Source organism: Furipterus horrens, unplaced genomic scaffold, assembly GCF_987537825.1.
Source record: "Furipterus horrens unplaced genomic scaffold, mFurHor1.1.pri manual_scaffold_4, whole genome shotgun sequence".
NCBI classification, from domain to species: domain Eukaryota; kingdom Metazoa; phylum Chordata; class Mammalia; order Chiroptera; family Furipteridae; genus Furipterus; species Furipterus horrens.
In genome coordinates this window covers 174906084-174924101 of record NW_028327174.1, presented here as the reverse complement: position 1 = coordinate 174924101, position 18018 = coordinate 174906084, and the positions used below count along the sequence as shown (strand labels likewise).

General features: G+C 44.0%; 1 protein-coding gene across 1 annotated transcript; it reads right to left on the bottom strand.

The window, feature by feature from the left end:
* Positions 1–2274: 2274 nt before the first annotated feature.
* POLR1E (RNA polymerase I subunit E) lies at positions 2275–17875 on the bottom strand. The gene is made up of 12 exons (XM_090274433.1): positions 17708–17875; positions 16997–17100; positions 15707–15783; positions 14125–14210; positions 12465–12523; positions 11262–11406; positions 9555–9662; positions 8416–8512; positions 6337–6470; positions 5333–5414; positions 4455–4586; positions 2275–2773 (listed from the first exon to the last, which is right to left on the bottom strand). Exons 1-12 carry the CDS (start codon positions 17778–17780, stop codon positions 2614–2616), a joined length of 1257 nt encoding a protein of 418 aa, XP_090130559.1. The 5' UTR covers positions 17781–17875; the 3' UTR covers positions 2275–2613.
* Between the last annotated feature and the right edge of the window lie 143 nt (positions 17876–18018).

Here is an 18018-nt window from a genome sequence, read left to right as displayed (position 1 = left end):
AGAGAAAGTCCTTATTCTTAAGACATACACACTGAAACACTTGTAAATAAAAGGACAGGATGCTCTGACAAAGTCTCAAATGGTTCAGAAAGAAATACAGAAATGTATAAAGCATATAAGAAATGGGACAACACTAACAGCTGGAGAATCTGGGTAAAAGATAGTTCTTTGTACCACTCTTACAACATTAAGTATGACATATCAAAAAGTTTTTCAAAGAAAAAACACTAAAGAATTTGATCCAATTAGCAATTTCCAGGTTGGGGGCATTGCCTCATCGCCCTTAACCGCTGAGGTAGGTGAGGGCCACAGGCAAAAAGCTCCCTCCAGGGAACAGACCTCAGTTAACTGACACCTGTAAACGAAGATTATTCCACAAACCACAAGTCTTATTACGGGTACTGATTTCTAGCCCAGTCTCCCTTTCTTCAAAGAGGCCATAAGGAGACCTTATAGCAAAAAAAAACTTGGTGAGATCAAGGTATTCACTGAGAATGTATTAGTAAACAAATGGTTTTTCAGAGCTATAAAAAAACAAATACAATTCCATTATTCTGCATGTGTGTACCTCCTAACAGCCCTGCCAGGGAAAGAAGGTGCAGTTCACGTGCCCCATACACTGCCTGCTTATGTCAGGCACTGTGCTGGCTGCTTTAAACAAGACTTGTTCAAGGCAAACAAGGGCCCTCTTGGGCCTTTTGACCGACAAACCCTTTGATGTAGAGAAATGTGCTTTTCAGTAAACTTCTGGGAATGCTCCACCTGCATTTAGTGAGGTGCACCTGTTGTCACCCAGGACAAGTACTTGCCATCCTAGACTCTTGCCTGTCAGCACCACTGCTCTGTGTGCGGGACTGAAGACAAGCTGCTCCCCCCCTTCTAGGACAGAGGTTGTTCAGAGGCTGCTCACATGCTGTGACCCGATCACTCATGGAAATTCAAAGTGTCAAACCCATGAGAATCTAAAAAGCATTCATGACATCCCATTCTACCCTGTAAGCACATGAGTTCTTTTCCCAGAGACAGATCAGGATATTATTTTTTCTGATGCAGAGTCACAGACCTGATTTTCACAACAGCTTAGATAAGAAAGAAACAAAAGGCATTTAGATTTCCTGCTCACGCCTCTGCTGGAAGGAGACAAAGTTGGCTACAAACACCCATTACCCAGGATCAGAGGTGAATGAGACAAACCAGAGAAGAGCATGAAAAATAAACACCAGGCATGGCCTCGCTCCAGAAGTGGCTCTGATAACGGCACCCCAGGGCCTGAAGAAAGAAATACAAGGACCACCAGTCCCAAGTGAGTCATCTAAGACTCATTCCCACCATGTCTTCCCTGATGGATGGCCCAGCTGCTGCATAAACTTCACTCTCGGAGATGAATTCTATCTCCCTTCACTGCTCCGCGCTGCCCAGCACTGAGCACCAGTCAGCTGCTCCCAGAACAGCCTTGAAGATCTAAGTGTTAGCCATGTACCTAAGTCCCTCCATGTCACGTTCCCATTGCTCATGGCACCCCTCTGGAAGCTCACTTCCCCGTCTCCCTCATGGCAGGTAACTGTTGGCAGTCAGCACCCACTCCCACCTCCTGTAGGCCTGCCTTCCCCTAACTAGATGCTGGAGAGCTGAAACCTGTTTCCAAGACTCCCCGCTGCTAGGATTCTAGATGCAAATTCAGTTCCTACATATGTACTCACAGAAGAAAGAAGCAAGGTGGAAGCCAGCTTCTTGATCTTCTGGCTGTTTGTACTAACAAGCAAGAGGGTGGAAATGTGGGTATTAAAAGCGTGAGTGCCAGAACTCAGGGTCAAGTGACCCGCTTCATGAATTCAGGCAGTTGTGGGGCAGAAGTGGCCTCTCGCTGCCTGGACGGCAACCCCAGCAGTGTGCTTGGACCAAGCAGCTCAGGTGGCAACCTACTGATTACCTGTCCCTGTAGCCCTTTAACAACTTTACATTTTATCTGCATATTCAGCTCCTTTCTTCTTATGGTATCTAGTACAGTTCGTTTTCTGTGATGAACTCTGATTAATCCCCCTCAGAACTGTGGCTTCAGAGCTGACTCCTTACCCGCTGCGTGGCCTGAGCCAGCCACACACAGTACTCAGGAAATCACTTCCTCCCTCTTAAGGCAAGGGCTCCACCCTGTTACACCAGCCTCCAACTCAATCAGCCTATTTTGGCAACTCCATCACCCTGCTGACCTGAAGCCTCCTCTCCCAGCCCTCCCTTCCTCACCGTGCACTCCACTGGCGCTCCAAGACCTAAGCATGTACTTCACATTTCTCTTTATTAACCTTTATCCATTAGATCTGGTGCAGGGCTCAGCCTGTGAGATCTTTGGGCTCCAGCTTCCCAGGCCCACCTCCCAAATCACCACCCATGAACCAATACAAGAACCATCAGCCATTTATAGTCACAACACTGAAGGAGGGAGATGAAGTCCCATATGGCAGTCACTGACATTTCTGCTAAGACAAGCATGACTGAGATGCTGGCTTGTGGCTTCATACCCATGCCAACGCAGGGCTTCTTTTTCCAATGAAAAGTGGACGTGAATAGAAGTATTGGCTATGATGTGGCCCAACTGCTTGTCCGGAAAGCACACCGCTATGTCATTTTCCTTCGCTTTGACTGGCGGACCAAGGTCTGGGCTGGAGGTAGCGGGATGCACAGGGTACCCAATTTGTGTTCTTCCTCCTCACCGACTGCCAGAGACACCTTTCTTTTAGAGATCTTCAACCTCATGGCTTTTGCTATCTCCATCATCCTGAGGAACACACACACAAAACAAATGGCGAGTCTCCTCAATGTCCCTGCTCAGGGCAGGCTGGCGGGAGGGAGCGGCAAACTTATGCTCCAGGCCACAAGGACAGAGTCCCCAAAGTGGCTACCAGGAGAGAGGCAGACAAGATCCCCCACACAGCCATCAGACAATTTCATTTTAATGTGCTGCCATTAAAGAATATCCTTAGAAGTGATTACAAACCAGGTTACCTATCTAGATCCTATTTATAATAAACTGTTTACTTCCTGTAATCAGGATTGAACTCTTGCTAGAATTTTACTAGAACAGGCTCAGAGTATCTTCTCTCTGGCTCACAACACCCCTCCCTATGGGAATGTCATGTGTGGACAACCCTCAGAACAATCCCCGTGTGGGCTGCTGGATGAGTCCAGACACGGGTGTCACACAGGCTCTCCTGAACATCAGGATCCTTGGTTGTCAGATGTACCTACATCACCCACAAAGGCCAAAGAACCAATGTTCAGGATGCTGGAAGTGTGCCCCCTACTCAGTCTGAACCCCTTCTAGCAAGGCTAGGAAGGGCCCAAAAGGCCATCTCTGCCAACTCTCCCAGTCCAGTCAGAGAAGCCCCAATGTGGCATTCCTGCCAGACAGCGGCCCCGCCATCTGACAGCCCCTTCTGCAAAAGGTCTTTTTGCTAAGCTGACGTTGGGTTCTTATGACCTCTGCCCCTGGGTTCCGCCCCTGAGTTCCGCCCCTGAGGACCATAGAGAATCTCCCCAGCGGAAGACATGTGGAGACTGGAGTCCACCTGGTTACACGGGGGCAGATTGCTATGGGAAGGCTCAGGTTTGAAGCCCAACCATTCCCCTACTTGGTTGTGTGACCCTGGGAAAGTCAGTGACTTCTCTGAACTGTGGCTCCTTCAATTGTTTTTCAAGGAAATCATTAAGATATTGAGTTGGCCAAAAAGTTCATTTGTTTTTTTCCATAAGATGGCTCTAGTACCACTTAGTTGTCTTTAACTTCATTCAGAACAATTTTGTTAAGACTGTATTGTGACAGCTATTATGTCAGTGTGTATTTAAAAATAAACTGATCAAAATAGGTGAATTTTTGTGTAGCCATTTTAATACTGAGATGGAAGAAAATACACATTTTCAGCATACTATGCTTTATTATTTCAAGAAAGGTAAAAACAAAACTGAAACACAAAAAAAGATTTTTGTAGTGAAAGGAGGCTGATTGACCATGTTGAAAGTGGTTTGTGAAGTTTTGTGCTGGAGATTTCTCACTGGATGCTCCACAGTCAGTTGGCCAGTTGAAGTTGATGGCCATGGAATTGAGACATTAATTGAGAACAATCAAGGTTATACCATGCGGGAGATAGCCAACATAATCAGAATATCCAAATCAATAGTTATTGGTGAAAAAGAAAAATGTCTTATTTTACAGAAAAAACCATATGAACTTTTTGGCCAATCCAATATAATGACAGTATTAAATCTGTGCCTGGCATAGAGACCCGGCAGTCTGTAATGTCCAGCTGCTCATCTATTCAATCACTCATTAACAGTTGCCCTCTGGCCCCTAGTCTTTCCCCTATTAAATGTCCCCAGTTCTGATGGAGCCTCATGCTTCACAGCAGTACTAGAAATACAGCAAGGCACCCTAAGGAGGCTTTTTGTTCTGTTGTGCTCACCTTCTCTCACTCAGCTTCAAGTCTCTCTGTAACACCGTCAGGTCAATCTGGAAATCATTTATGTGCAAGGCGAGTATGATCACATATGCAATGATCTTCGCCTTCATAGAACCGGAAATTAAGTTGCGTAAACTGCAAAATCAGTGGCAATAAAGAAGACACAAAATGAAACTGAATGATTTCTCCAAAAGCAAAATAAAAACATCCAAACCTGTTCCCACAGGAACTCAATGCCTTCCCATCTTGGGGAGGAGAAAAGGAATTCAAGCAACTCCTTGTCCTTCAAGGTGCTGGAGCCATCACACAGAGGAAGTGAGCCAATCCCACTGCTCCCTCCAGGGGGGACAGCAAAGGCCACACCTACTACCCCAGGCATGGTGAGAGCCCACACTGGCGAGGGCCCTCGAGTCTGTCCCCACCAGCTTGGCAGAGCTGCTGGGTAAGCAGTCACCCCACACTCTAGCTGATGATGCTTCCAAACACACTCAAGAGCAGGAAACACATTCCAAGCAAATGGCGAGAAGAAAACCCAGGTGTTCCCCCAAAATCACCACACAGGCCTGCCCTTCCTGCAACACTGCCTTTTCATGGAACACCAGTTCTGTGGGGGCACATGAAGAAAGGTTCCTCAAAAGGAGTGTGTTAAATGGTAAATGGGCTAAGTCTTCGCTGTTGACATCCCAAGGGGAGGAAGGCACCTACTGTATAGTGTTTCCTAAACTTATTTGACCCCAGGGCCACTCCCAGTGAAGTGCTCCCTCCCGCACAGCAGCTCTGTGGATACAGCGTTCATCCCTAGCTCCTGCTCCCCGCTCTTGCCCCCTTCCCCAACCTGCTCTCCTGTATCGGCGGAAGCCGAAGAAATCATGCCTCCTCACCTGCCATTGTTGTAGGTCAAGCAGGTAAACTGCTTCAAGAGCTTGGTGTTGATGATGTGTGGAACTCCAGGTCCTAGGACACCTACAATATAAGGTTGAGTTTGATCATCTTCTGTCCAGACCCCAGGCCACATGTCATCCATGAGCTGGAAGAAGCAGCCAACAGCTGAGCCAGTGTTATGAACAAAACCATGTGGTAAGAGAAGCAGGGGCCCGTGAAACAAAATGCCCACCTTTAAATGAAAGTATGCTCATTTCAAATGAAACTGCCTGAGAGACATTTGTAATGAGGCAACAACAAGAAAGGAAAATAGACTCCAATGAGGCCTAAGGACACAGAATTCATAAGATGTTAGAAAAGAAAAATAGACTGTGGAGAAAGCCCAGGGGGAGGGAAAGCAGGGGAGATTAGAATATGAAAGTAAGAATTAAGCAAGTACTGACAAACATACAGACTCTTGGATGCCCGGTCACAGTAACAAAACTATATACACATTGTGCCTAAGACCCCAGGTGTCTCCCACTGGCTTTCTGATGCGGGATGGATAGACGTGGCAGCCATGCCCTAGCTGTAGGTGACACTGGGGTGACCAGAAGAAACTGGCTCTTTCCTCTCCAGTCAGAAGCTGACACAACACAAACCAGTCACAGCCTTCATGAGCAAGGCCAACTTTCCTCCTTCTGTGACTGACGTTTGTCTAACAACTGTTAGTTATAACTTTCATGTGGTTTGGATGTTGCACATGGCCTAATGCAGAACAGAAGTGAATGTGAACTCTGAACAATCACGTAATCCAACCTGTCCCTATCTGCAAATGAGGAGAGCCTGCCCAGTCCTCTCCAAAGTCAACAGTCCCAGCAGGAACTTCACTGTCGGTTACAGGGTTAAAAATAAAGACCTGACCACATGTACTCATTTTCTTCTCTCATTAGAGCTGGTCTAAGAATTACAGGCAACTAACGGACTGGAAATAACTAGAATCAAATGTCTATCATGAACTTACTTTTCCGCTTAATCACTTTCTGCGCTCGAAATTTGATGAGCATGTCCAGAAACCATATGCATCGGGCCTGGTGGTCTCGACTCTCCTCATTTGATGGTAGAGACCTCAATGCTTCTATGACAAAGGAGCAGTGGCTAAAACAAATGTGGAAAAGGGAAGAATGTGATGAATAAGACCAGATCTGTCAGGAGCCATTCACAATTAGAACAGTAGGCACCCCTCACACCTGATACAAACTTGATGGCTAAGGAAGGGCCATCCACCAATGCTCCTTATAACAGAAGAGCACTGTTTAGTGCAGGAGCAATAAGGGGCTAGCATAGTAAATATTTTAGGCTTGGTGGGCCACACAGTCTCTGTTGCAACTATGCAAATCTGCCCCTTTTGTAGTGCAGAAGCAGCCATCGACATTACAAAAATAAATGATCCTGGCTGTGTTCTGATAAAACTTTATTCACAGGCACCAGGCCATACTGAGCATGCGGGCCATAGTTTGTCAAACCCAGATGTAGTGGTTTGAAACATAGGTTCTCAAGTCAGGCTGCCTGGGCTTGAATTCCCTCTCTGCCACTTAATTTTCTGAACAGTTCTATATATCTTTGTACATCATCTTTACCTATAAATTGAGGCCAATAATAATACCCTCCTCTTAAGAATTTTTTCGTGGATTAAAATAGACAATGCAAGTAAAGTGCTTAGAACCTAAGAGCTCAATCAATGTTAGCTATTATGTTTAACATACTGGTCTACCACTATCCTGGACTCAAGGATATAAAAAGGCTCTTCAAGATCATCTTGTAGCTGCGTTTCAGACAGAAAAACTGAGCCTCAGATTGGTAAGGATCACACAGTATATTCCACAGAGTTCCAAAACTCAGTTCTCCAGGCTCCTGGCCCAGAGCTCATCCCTGTACCTACCTGTGGGCCACAATCATATTAAGACAACTAAGAAATAGTAATGAGCTTTTTTGGGGGTAAAGGGGATGGTATTGGATCTTTGGAGGAAAAAAAGTATTTCCCAAGGCCTTGGATTTCAATGACCAGTAAAATTTCCAAAGAAAAAAAATCAGGAAACCAATCTATAGTTGACAATTTTTTACTTTTTCAAGATAAAATTATTTTTTATAAACTCAAAAGCAAAAAATTCCCACCATCATAAAAGAAAAGCTGTTTTAGTGGCCAAAAAAAGGAGGGGAGGGGACAGGCCATGGCTGGTGTGGCTCCATTGGTTGGAGTATGCACCAAAAGGTTGGGGGTTCGATTCCCAGTCAGGGCACATACCTAAGTTGCAGGTTCGTCCCAGTCGGGGTGCATATGAGAGACAACTGATCAACGTTTCTCTCTCACATTAATGCTTTTCTCTCTCTCTCTCTCCCCCTTTCCCTTCCTCTCTCTAAAATCAATAAATATATTATAAAAAAAGGATGGGGCACCCCTGTCCAGGGGGTTCAGTTGGTTGGAGCATCATCCCATATATCAAAAGCTTGCGGATTCGATCCCTGGTCAGGGCACATATAGGAGACAACAGATTAATGTTTCTCTCTCACATCCATGTTTCTCACCCCACCCCCCCAAAACCAATAAACATATCCTTGGGTGAGGATTTAAAATAGTAATATTTTAAAGGGAGGGAAATAATACATGAATTATTTAAAATATACAATGTTCAATGTTTAAAAAGAACAATTCCCCAGCACATCATCACAGATAAATCATATATTCAGCTGGCACCTACTTTCAGGCCAGCGCTTGGACACCATGGTGACAATCAGCATCAATCATAACATGGGGTGATACAGTCCATCTTTAGTTCCCAGCCCAACTACAAGGCCTTGCCACCATCTGCCCAGCCACAGAGTCCATGCACTCAGAGACCAACTCTCTCCCTCGAATGCCACCTACAGCCTCGGGACAACAGGTCTAGAAGCCCAAACATTTATAAAAACACTGGCTTGTGCATGTTCAAATGCTAAACAATGATCCTCAGTGACTAACACTCAAAGGTCTGCTTCATGTCTGATGACAGCTGTGTCCCAACATTACTGCCTCAAACACTCCATCCACCCAAGTGGGGGGTACCTGTTCTCTTCAATCATCTTCAGTATTTCTTCTGATGTGATATTCCTGAAAGCTTCAGATGGGCTCTGAAGAGCTTCATACTCCGTGGGGGAAAGAACTAGTTAATGGTTAAGAACACACCCGACCAAAATGCAAACATCTACCTAGCCAGATCAGCGATTTTCAACCAGTGTGCCACAGAATTTCTAAAACATGCAATACCTAACTATTTAGTCAGGGGCAATGACCTCTTTTCCCTTAGATTATCAAATTAAAAGAAAAAATGACAACAGCCAACACAAGAGCTGTCTGGTATAAATGCTGTGTCTTGAACTGTAAATATATAGGTCATACAGTAGAGTTGTATCTTATAGGTCACGTGGCATAAGGTTGCATCTGATTGGTTAATTCTTAGTACCAGAAATCCTATATACAAGTAGTCACCTGACTCTTTTAAAGTCACTTTGGAGCAAAAAGGGTAGGTAATTACTATTATTTATCAATCAAAATTATACCTATTTTTTTTGTCAGATCAACAAAAATATATATTTGGCATGCTGCAGGATTTTAGTAATTAGTTTACATGTGCCATGAGATGAAAAAGACTGAAAATTGCTGAGCAAGACCATCTCCTAGTGGCCTCATTTTAGAGATGGGAAAGTTGAGGCTCAGACGGGAGAAGATCACATGGCACCTCAGTGCAAGCTCAGAGACTCAGTTCCCCAGACTCCCGGCCCAGACCTCATTCCCTACCTGGGATTTTCTGCATTTTTATCACAAAGCCACTGCAGGCATTTTCCATCTCATCAGACCCACAAGTAGGGAAATTTTACATTCCAACTCTTCCTTTTACAACATGAGTGTGTCCTAGACTTTGGGCACTGGTCATATTTGGACTATTTGTGGAGAGTGGTCCCCACAGGGCTGAGCTGTGGACATGCAGCCTTTTGCTGAGGAATGGACTTGAATGCCAGAGGCTGAGAAGCTGATGCTGGAGCAGGTCCCTCAGCCTAGCTGACTTCCCCACAACTGCAAAGGTCAGGATGTAGCTCTGTGAGAGTCACAGGACCACTAGACTCCCCAGAGAGCCTGGCTGTGCTACTCATGTGCACACATCCCAACTCATGAATAAGGCAGCATTTTTACTGCAAGAAGGATACGGTCTTCAAATTTATACACGTCTTCAGGCTTGGCTGCGTCAGCGTGGCAGGGAGGAAGGCAGAGGGAGTCATCTTGTAAGTTATCGTGGATGGCATCATTGACTAGAGCTTTGCAATAAAGGGAGAGTCACTGTAGGTATCACCCTGTTTGGCTTCAAGTTCCTCAATACTGTGCACTCAAGATCATAACCAGCCCAGAAACCCGTAATCTGAATGCTCCCGCCAATGAGCCCCAAACTCCCCATCAGGCTGACTGACGGCTCTGGCACTACAGTGTCCACTCATGACACAAACCTAACTGGGCCCTAGAGAAGGTACATCCAGTGTGGGGTCCCCTCAAGTAACCTGCAATATAGATGGGAGAGAGATGTGCTAATAAATATTTATAATGCAATACAAGAAAAACTAAGTGAGGGATATTCAAAATAGCCTTTAATGGCTTAACCTCCAAAAAATTTCTCCACATACTGAGTGAAAAAAAAATCAAGTTATAAAACTGTAACCACCACACAGGAATAACCGTGTAAGAATTAAGTATGCATGTAGACAAGGACAAAGACAAATTAAGTATGCAAGGAAAATTTTAACAGCTGGTCTGGCAGAATGATGAGAAAATGGGTAAATTATTTTTCTTTTGAAATGTCTTTTAATAGCTGAGAGTAAACTGAACAAAAAAAAATTCAAAAATTTACTTAGATGGTAAAGTATGTTTTTGAATAAACAGAATCATATATCTATATTCCTGGGTGAGAAAATATAATATTTTAAAGATATTGATTCTTCCCATATTAATCCCAACTGTGTTTTGAGGGAACCTGACAAAATTATTTTTAAGGTTACCTGGAAGAAAAAGCATGTTACAGTAACCAAGACATTTGTGAAAAATAAAGAGACAAGAGGAAGATTAAATTTGCCCTGTCAGACAATAAACCGATGAGGCTACTATAATCAAAAGCCTGCTGGAACAATGGAACAAAACACAACTAAGAATGTGGTAAAATGATAAACATAACTTTTAAATTATCTTTTACAAAGGAAAAACATAAAATCAGGTCTGTACCATATGGCCAAAAAAATTCTTCATTAAGATTTAGATGTAAAAATAAAATTGTAAAAGATATTGAACAAAAATATCAGAAAATACTTATATTATTATAAGGCATGGATTTTCTAAAAATTACTAAAATTTCATTTTAATAGAAAAACTGCTCTTACATAAACTTTCCTTTATGTTCTTATAATGCATCTGAATGATAAGTACATTTTTAAATAAAATTAAATACTTGAGCTTCTCAGAAATTTAGGAGCAGAAAAAGACCTACTGACCCCCAAAGTGAAATCCTGTCTCTAGAAGCTCAGTTCGTCAACCACCACGCCAGCCCTGCTGACCAAAACCTCCCCATGAACCAAAGACTGGGAGCCTTCCCTCTCCTCCTGCCGGCTGTAACCTTGGCACCAAGGACACAGTGCGTACATATCCATTCCCTAGCCTGTCTCTCTGCTTGGCTGTGAGCTCACTGAGAGCAGGCCACGCCAGGTGTTTCTTACTACTTCCAGAATCTGTGCCCGCAAAGGCCCTCAGCGAGAGGCAGGAAGAAATCCAGCCCTAACTCCCATCATTTCCATCTAAGGGGCAGATAAAAGATCTCAAGAGAAGAGAAAGCCATCCCTGTGAGCAGATTCTTACCCCAAGTTCCAGTTGCTTACCTGTCACACCCTTTGTATCAATGATACTCTCTGCAGCTTTAGCTACAGCCCGATTCAAAGAGTCACTGCCAACTCTGTTCATTCTCCTGGAGTTCAGAGCCCGCTTCTGTTTGGTGGTACCAAAGGCTTCAATACAAGAGTCCACCTGTGCAAGACACAAATTTGGTTACCAGGGTCAGGCTGGGCACACTGCTACCCCTAGCTGTGACTGTGGGGAAACTGTCAGCCTCTCTGAACCATCATTACTTCACCTATACATTGGGTTGAATTATAGCTATCTACCTCATAGGCTTGTTGTAAGAATCAAATAATATGAATGGATCTGAAGAACTTGCTTTGTAAATAGTAATGGACCATTTACAAATCAACAGTGCCTCCATCTGTAAAATGTAGACTTGATTAGAATTAGGGTTGGTAAATCTCTGGCACACAGTTTAACATCTTCCAATCCTGTACCTGTAACAGATATTATTGACAGAGTACCCACTCTTTCCCTCTGAGCTGGAAGATAGGCTCACACTCCTTCTCAATACACTACTCCAGGCAGCACTGAAGCACTCAATTTGCCATCTTGGGGTGAGATAAGCTTTGTAAGAAAATTCTACTTTGAAAATCCTAAAGTTTGCTTTGTTTTTATATGAAATTTCAGGCTACAACCAATATTCTCTGAAACTTGGATTAAACCTTAAAAACAAGTGTTACACTACATCTCTATCAGCCCAGAGAACCAGGTCAAAACACTGGCACAGAGCTCTATAAAGCTGCCCCAGACAGGTAAACTGCTCTCTAAAAGGCTGATGAGGCTTCTGCAGATAGGAAACTATCCAGACAAACCCAGAATGAATGAGCTGGGAGCAGCCAGGGAACCCGTGTTCAACCAGTTCATTTTACTGATGGAAAGACCTTTACCCAAGGCCTGGAAGTGAAGTTGCTTAAATTGTATTCGGGCATTTAGTGCTAATGCATTATGGCAGGAATAGGCAATTTTTTGGAACATGCATGTGAATTTTATCGTTCCATAAAATCACTACAAATTGAAAACTTTGAATTTTTTTATGAAACTTTGATTTTCTTACCTTAGAATGTATTCTTCAACGTTATTATGAAATATAAAGGCACTCTATGCACAGTTTGCGAAACGTAATTTTATGTTTCCTGACAACAATGTGTTAGGGTCCCACGTATTGGTTCCATCATACTTACCTTATCTCTAAAAGTTTTGTTCTGATTCTCTAATGTCAATTCACTCTCAACTGATTCATCTATCAAAACACAAAACAAAAACAGGAGGGAAAATAAAAGCAGACTGTAAGGCCTACAGATAGTAATAGTGTTTGGTATTTATTTAAGAGTTAATCTAAGAAAAACAGATTTATTTAACTCCAGGACTTCCCAGAGCTTAACATGAGTATATACCAAACATTTAGTATGTAGCTTTAATAGACACTTAAGAGAATTTGGAGAAGAGTCAAATGAAGGGGTCACCTGGTCCGACCTCTCCATTTTACTACTAAGGAAAAATGAGGCCTTCAGATGCAATGACTTGCCCCAGGTCAATATGCTGGATATAATAAACCGATATTTAAAAACTTCTTCCTTATAAAAACAAAAATTTGTTTAATCAACAAATTAATGAGTAATTTTCTTTGCTTTCTTGAAAGTTAGAAGAGAATTTGGATAATAATTTAGTTACATTTGTTTGCAAAGCCAATAATTCTTAACCTACAGACTGTAGTTCCCTAGGAAACTCACAGATGGGCTTTGGGACTCAAGAGCCCTTCAAAATTATATGCCAGATCTCATATACATTTTCGTATATAGTGTATGTTTCCAGAAAGTAGGTCCAAATCCTTATCAGATTCTCAAAAAGGTGGAACTGCTGCTTTGAGAGAATCAAGTCAGAACTAATATCTCTGAAGATATCAGGCAGCTACACCATGAACCTAAGACTACTTCTTTATCTAACACCCTTCCCCACCATGACTCTCAGTACTTAAGGTTCAGGGAACAGGACCCCCTTAACTTTCATTTTGGAAGCTCCCTCTCTAGCCCTGAGCATTCTGAGATGGCCAGAAGATAAGCAATGCAACTTTTCCCACTGGTATAGCGGAAAAAAATGGATCTTCTCCCAAAATAGAAAGTGTAGAGACTTTTCATCAACATGAAAGTTACTGTCCAACATATAAGCAACTTCCAGCACCTATCAGAGATCCTAAAACCTCTATGCCAACTACAACAGTTAAGAATTAAGAAAGGCCTTCAATCGAAAAGAATATCAGATATGCACTCCAATATTCTGTTCTGATCATTGCTCAACTCACTTTAACTAAGGTTAGTTTCTGATCTCAAGTCTGTAAACACTATGGGGACACGATCTGTCTCTGTTTTGCTATATCTACAAGTCCTAATTTGTGCCTGGGGCATAGAGGATCATCAATAAACATGTGCTGAGTAAAAACTCTTAAAACTTGTTCAAATGAAAAAAAAAAAAAAAAAATAGCCCTGACCAGTGTGGCTTCGATGGCTGGGTGTCATCCCGCAAAGCAAAATGTTGCTAGTTCGATTTCTGGGCAGGGCACAAGCCCAGGCTGTGGGTTCAGTCCCTGGTCAGGGCACAAGTGAGAGGCAACTGATCGATGTTTCTCTCTCAAATCAATGTTTCTCTTCCTCTATTTCTCCCTCCCTTCCCTTCTCTCTAAAAATAAACAAAACCTTTAAAAAAGGAAAAGAAAGAAAAAATACTGACAGAAGATACTCTTTTTAAAATAACTACAAAATGTGTTTTACAAATCAGAAACTCAAACCAACTCATCCGGCAAACCTAAACTATACAGCATTTCTGTGAGCCTTGACTGGGACCTACCTGAAAACAGTGGCTGCATGTTGAACAATTCAGCATCGTACACTTCCATTTGGCCAGAGGTCTTGTTCAAAATTCCCACAAAGTGCCTGAATAAAGAAGAAATAATACCAGTGACAATGGATTATTCAAATGGTATTGTTTATACAACTTCTCTGCTTGAAAGTTCTCAACCTCCTTTCTGCCCCAATATACCTAAGGAATGCACCACTTGCTCAGGAGAAACAATAATGCCCCAGAGCTGCACTTCTCTGCATGGGGAGGAAAAAGTGGGAATCGGGGCAGGGGAGGGTACATGATGTGGTTCTGAAAAATAAAGCTACCGGTGATTCTGGTAGCTGATCACATTTGGGCTCACTGCTGCAGTGGAAAAACCCTTTTGGGATGTAAGAATGAAGAATTACACTAGAATTTATTGCACACGTAAATTTTATGGAGGCAAAGACATGAAATCCTTAGTGAAGTTGGGGAAAAGACCAGTCTGAACTAGATCTTTGTAAAGGGACGATGCAGTGTTAATAGTTTTAAGCAGATGCTCATTAATCTGACTTCTTTCAGGGTGGTCCAATGGGGCTCTGAAAAAGCCCTGTTTGTGATTCCGTGTTGGATACCATCACAGGAACACTGTCTGAATTATGCCAGCCCCGGACAGTTACAGACTATTTAGGCTAGGCAATCTTCATAATAAGGGTGTGGGGGGCAGCAGGCAGAGACCCGGGACTGGTGAAGGGCAAGGTTGCCTAAAGTCAGCCAGTCAATCAGCAGCGGAGCTGGATAAAAACCACAGAGCCTTTGACACTACCAACTCCTTTTCTTATAGTTAGTCCTAAAGCAAACTTTTGGCAAGCTTTGGAATACCGACCATACATTCTATTAGTTAAGACAGCTGCCTTTGGAAACAAGATTATAAATAAGCCCTGGGCAAGTAATGTACAGTATGGTGACTATAGTTAACAATATTGTATTATATATTTGCAAGTTGCTAAGAGAGTAAATCTAAAAACTTCTTGTCATGAGAAAAAAAAAAAAGTGTAACTATGTGTGGTGATAGATGTTAATTAGATTTATTTTGGCGACCACTTCATTATACATATACCTAATCAATAGTGTTACACCTGAAACTAATATATTATGTATCAATTATATCTTATTTATTTTTAAAATATTTTATTTGTTTTTAGAGAGAGGGGAAAAGAGGGAGACAGAGGGAGAAAAACATTGATCAGCTGCTTCTCGTGCACCCCCAACTGGGGATCTGGCCCACAACCCAAGCATGTACCCTGACTGGGAATCAAACTGGTGACCTTTAGGTCCATAGGCCGGTGTTCAATCCACTGAGCCACACCAGCCAAGGGCTATATCTTAATTTTTTGTTAAAGAACACTACAAATGAGATTTTTAGGAAATTCAACTTTCTTTTCAAGAATGTCTAAATGCTGGTGTGAGGGCCCCTGGGTCTGGGAACACAGGGACCTGGTAACCTCTCTACATTTCCCCACTGCCCCTAAGGTAAAGACTGAGAACAGCAGTGCCTGGGCCACCACCACTCCCCTCCCCTTCCAGCTGTCCCTTCCCCTGTCCATACCTGCATAGAGTGTTGCATTTGAGGGCTCCGGTCCCAAAATTATTTCCAACATAGGAAAGTCTGTCTGTTTCAGCTGCCTAAAATGTGGAGAGAAAAGCTTCATTACAACCAAAGCTGAAAGATATTAAGCAACTTGTCTCCCTTTTCCACATTTGCAAAAGCTTTAGAATCCAAACCACAGTGGATTAGAACTAGAGAGCCTCTGGGAGACAAAAGAACTTTAGAAAGGGATGCTCCAGAGTGCTAGCTTCTAGTTTGCCTGAAAAAGTTGTTGGGGAAGCTGCACCACCAGGCTTGGGAGAGAGGCCCTGGGCTCCCCACTCACAGACATGAAATAAAATGATCCTGCAGGCAACCTCCTGGGTCCGAAGTCCAAACCCCTCTTAAACCTCTTTGCCCACCTCTCCTATGACTGCTCCTAATATGCTCTTAAGAAATGGCTGATTCACTCACTCCTCAACTACAGCCACACTCTCCTGTTTCCCTATGTTTGTCCCTGCTACCCTCTTCACTTGGAATACTAAGTCTCAGCTGTCAAATCCTCCTCCATCCTTCAGAACTCAGCTCCATGTGCGCTCTCCAGAAAGGTATTCTGGCAAGCAGAGACTTAGACTGCCTTGTACTCTCCCTCCCTCAGGCCCTGAGCTTTGTCTACTTGTATGAGTGTCTCTCACATCCAGTTCTCACCTCTCTAGAGTTCTTTACACCATACATGAAATGTTTCTGTGAGTTTGAGATTGGATAAAATCTCAAAGCACCCTCTAGAGCAGTGGTTCTCAACCCAGGAATAACCCCCTTTCAGGGACATCTGGGAATATCTGACATTCTAGTCACCACAACTAAGAGGTGCTACTGGTAACTAGTACATAGAGACCAGGAAAGCTACTAATAATCCTGTGATGTACAGGGCTGCCCCCACAACAAAGAATGATCTGGGTCAAAATGTCAATAGCGCCAAGGTTGAGAAAACCCACTCTAGGGTACAAGCTCCCACATAGTGGAGCCAGGCTGGTTCAGCTGTTTCTCTAGCAGCTTACAGAACAGGGCCACCGTAGGGGCTCAATAAATGCTTGTTGACTGAACTAATGAATGAAAGGCCATCATTTCACCAAAAGTATGAAATTGAACAGACCACGTCCCCACATCGCAACCTGCGGGAGCTCAGAATTGTTCTTCAAAGATTCACTTTCTATCTCCCCCTTTCTCCTCTCACTCCCTCCCACATCCACCACACCCAAGGGGTCTACTGAGCCCTGCAGAGTGGAGGTAACTGACCACTGCAAAACTTACCAGGATGCGGTAACTCCTCTTCCTGGGATTTGTGGAGTCCTTGCTCTTGTACAAGGTAAAGCGCATGTTACCTGGATTCTGCAGTTTCCCATTGGAGAACTTAACTGTAAGATCACAGCCCAAGAATGAGATGAGATCAGAAATAATCACAAGGTATGGTGGGGAAGAATTGGACCGTCAATGGTAAGGAGTGATTGTAGGAATGAGGATGGCAAGGAAGCCCAGGTCCCCAAACTGAAGTGGGACTGAAGGAGGTCCTGGTCCACTTGGGAAGAGGGGTTGGAGAGGAGGTAAGGGAATTGCTGGGGAGGGGCTTCGACAGGAGGGAATAACCAGGGGAATGGGACCGACTAAGGGAGTAACTAGGGGAATGGGACCGACTAAAGAGGCCTTCTTCAGACCTAAAGAAACAGAGGGAACGTTACAGGTCTAAGACGTGGTGAGTGAGGGTATGAGAAAATGCTGGGTAAATCCTTTGCGGAGGGGGTGAATGGGATGTCCTCATCCAGATGGGAAGTGGTAAAAGATGGTGGAACGACAGAGGAGCCTCTGGCTGACCCCAGGTAGTGGTGGACACTAAACTGGGGGCCGGGGGCTTGCGAGTCTTGCCCCAGGTGGGAAAGGGGCCCGGCTGGGGACTGGAGGACTGTACAGGTGCCGAGACAGAAGGGGGAGTTATGGGAAACTCGGTCCCAGGTCCGCGGTCTTTACCCAGTACAGCCCTCTGGCTCTCGTCGGGCTCCCCACAGTACAGCCACTTCGCACTCGGCAACACCTCCTCCATTTCGCCTCTCTGGTCTCCAAGCCCCGGAGTTAAGTGAGCCTCAGAGACTGGTGTGAGCGTCCACACGGATAGGAAGCGCGGCGCGCCGGAAGCGGCGTGACCTCGCAGAGCGGCGTGGCTCCGCTCCCGCAAGACACCGCCCCCTCCGCGCTTCGGTCTCGAACGCTGAGACGCCAACCCCGCCCACCCTTAGCCCCGCCCCTCCGCGCGAACGGACAAGCATGGAAACGCCCTATCT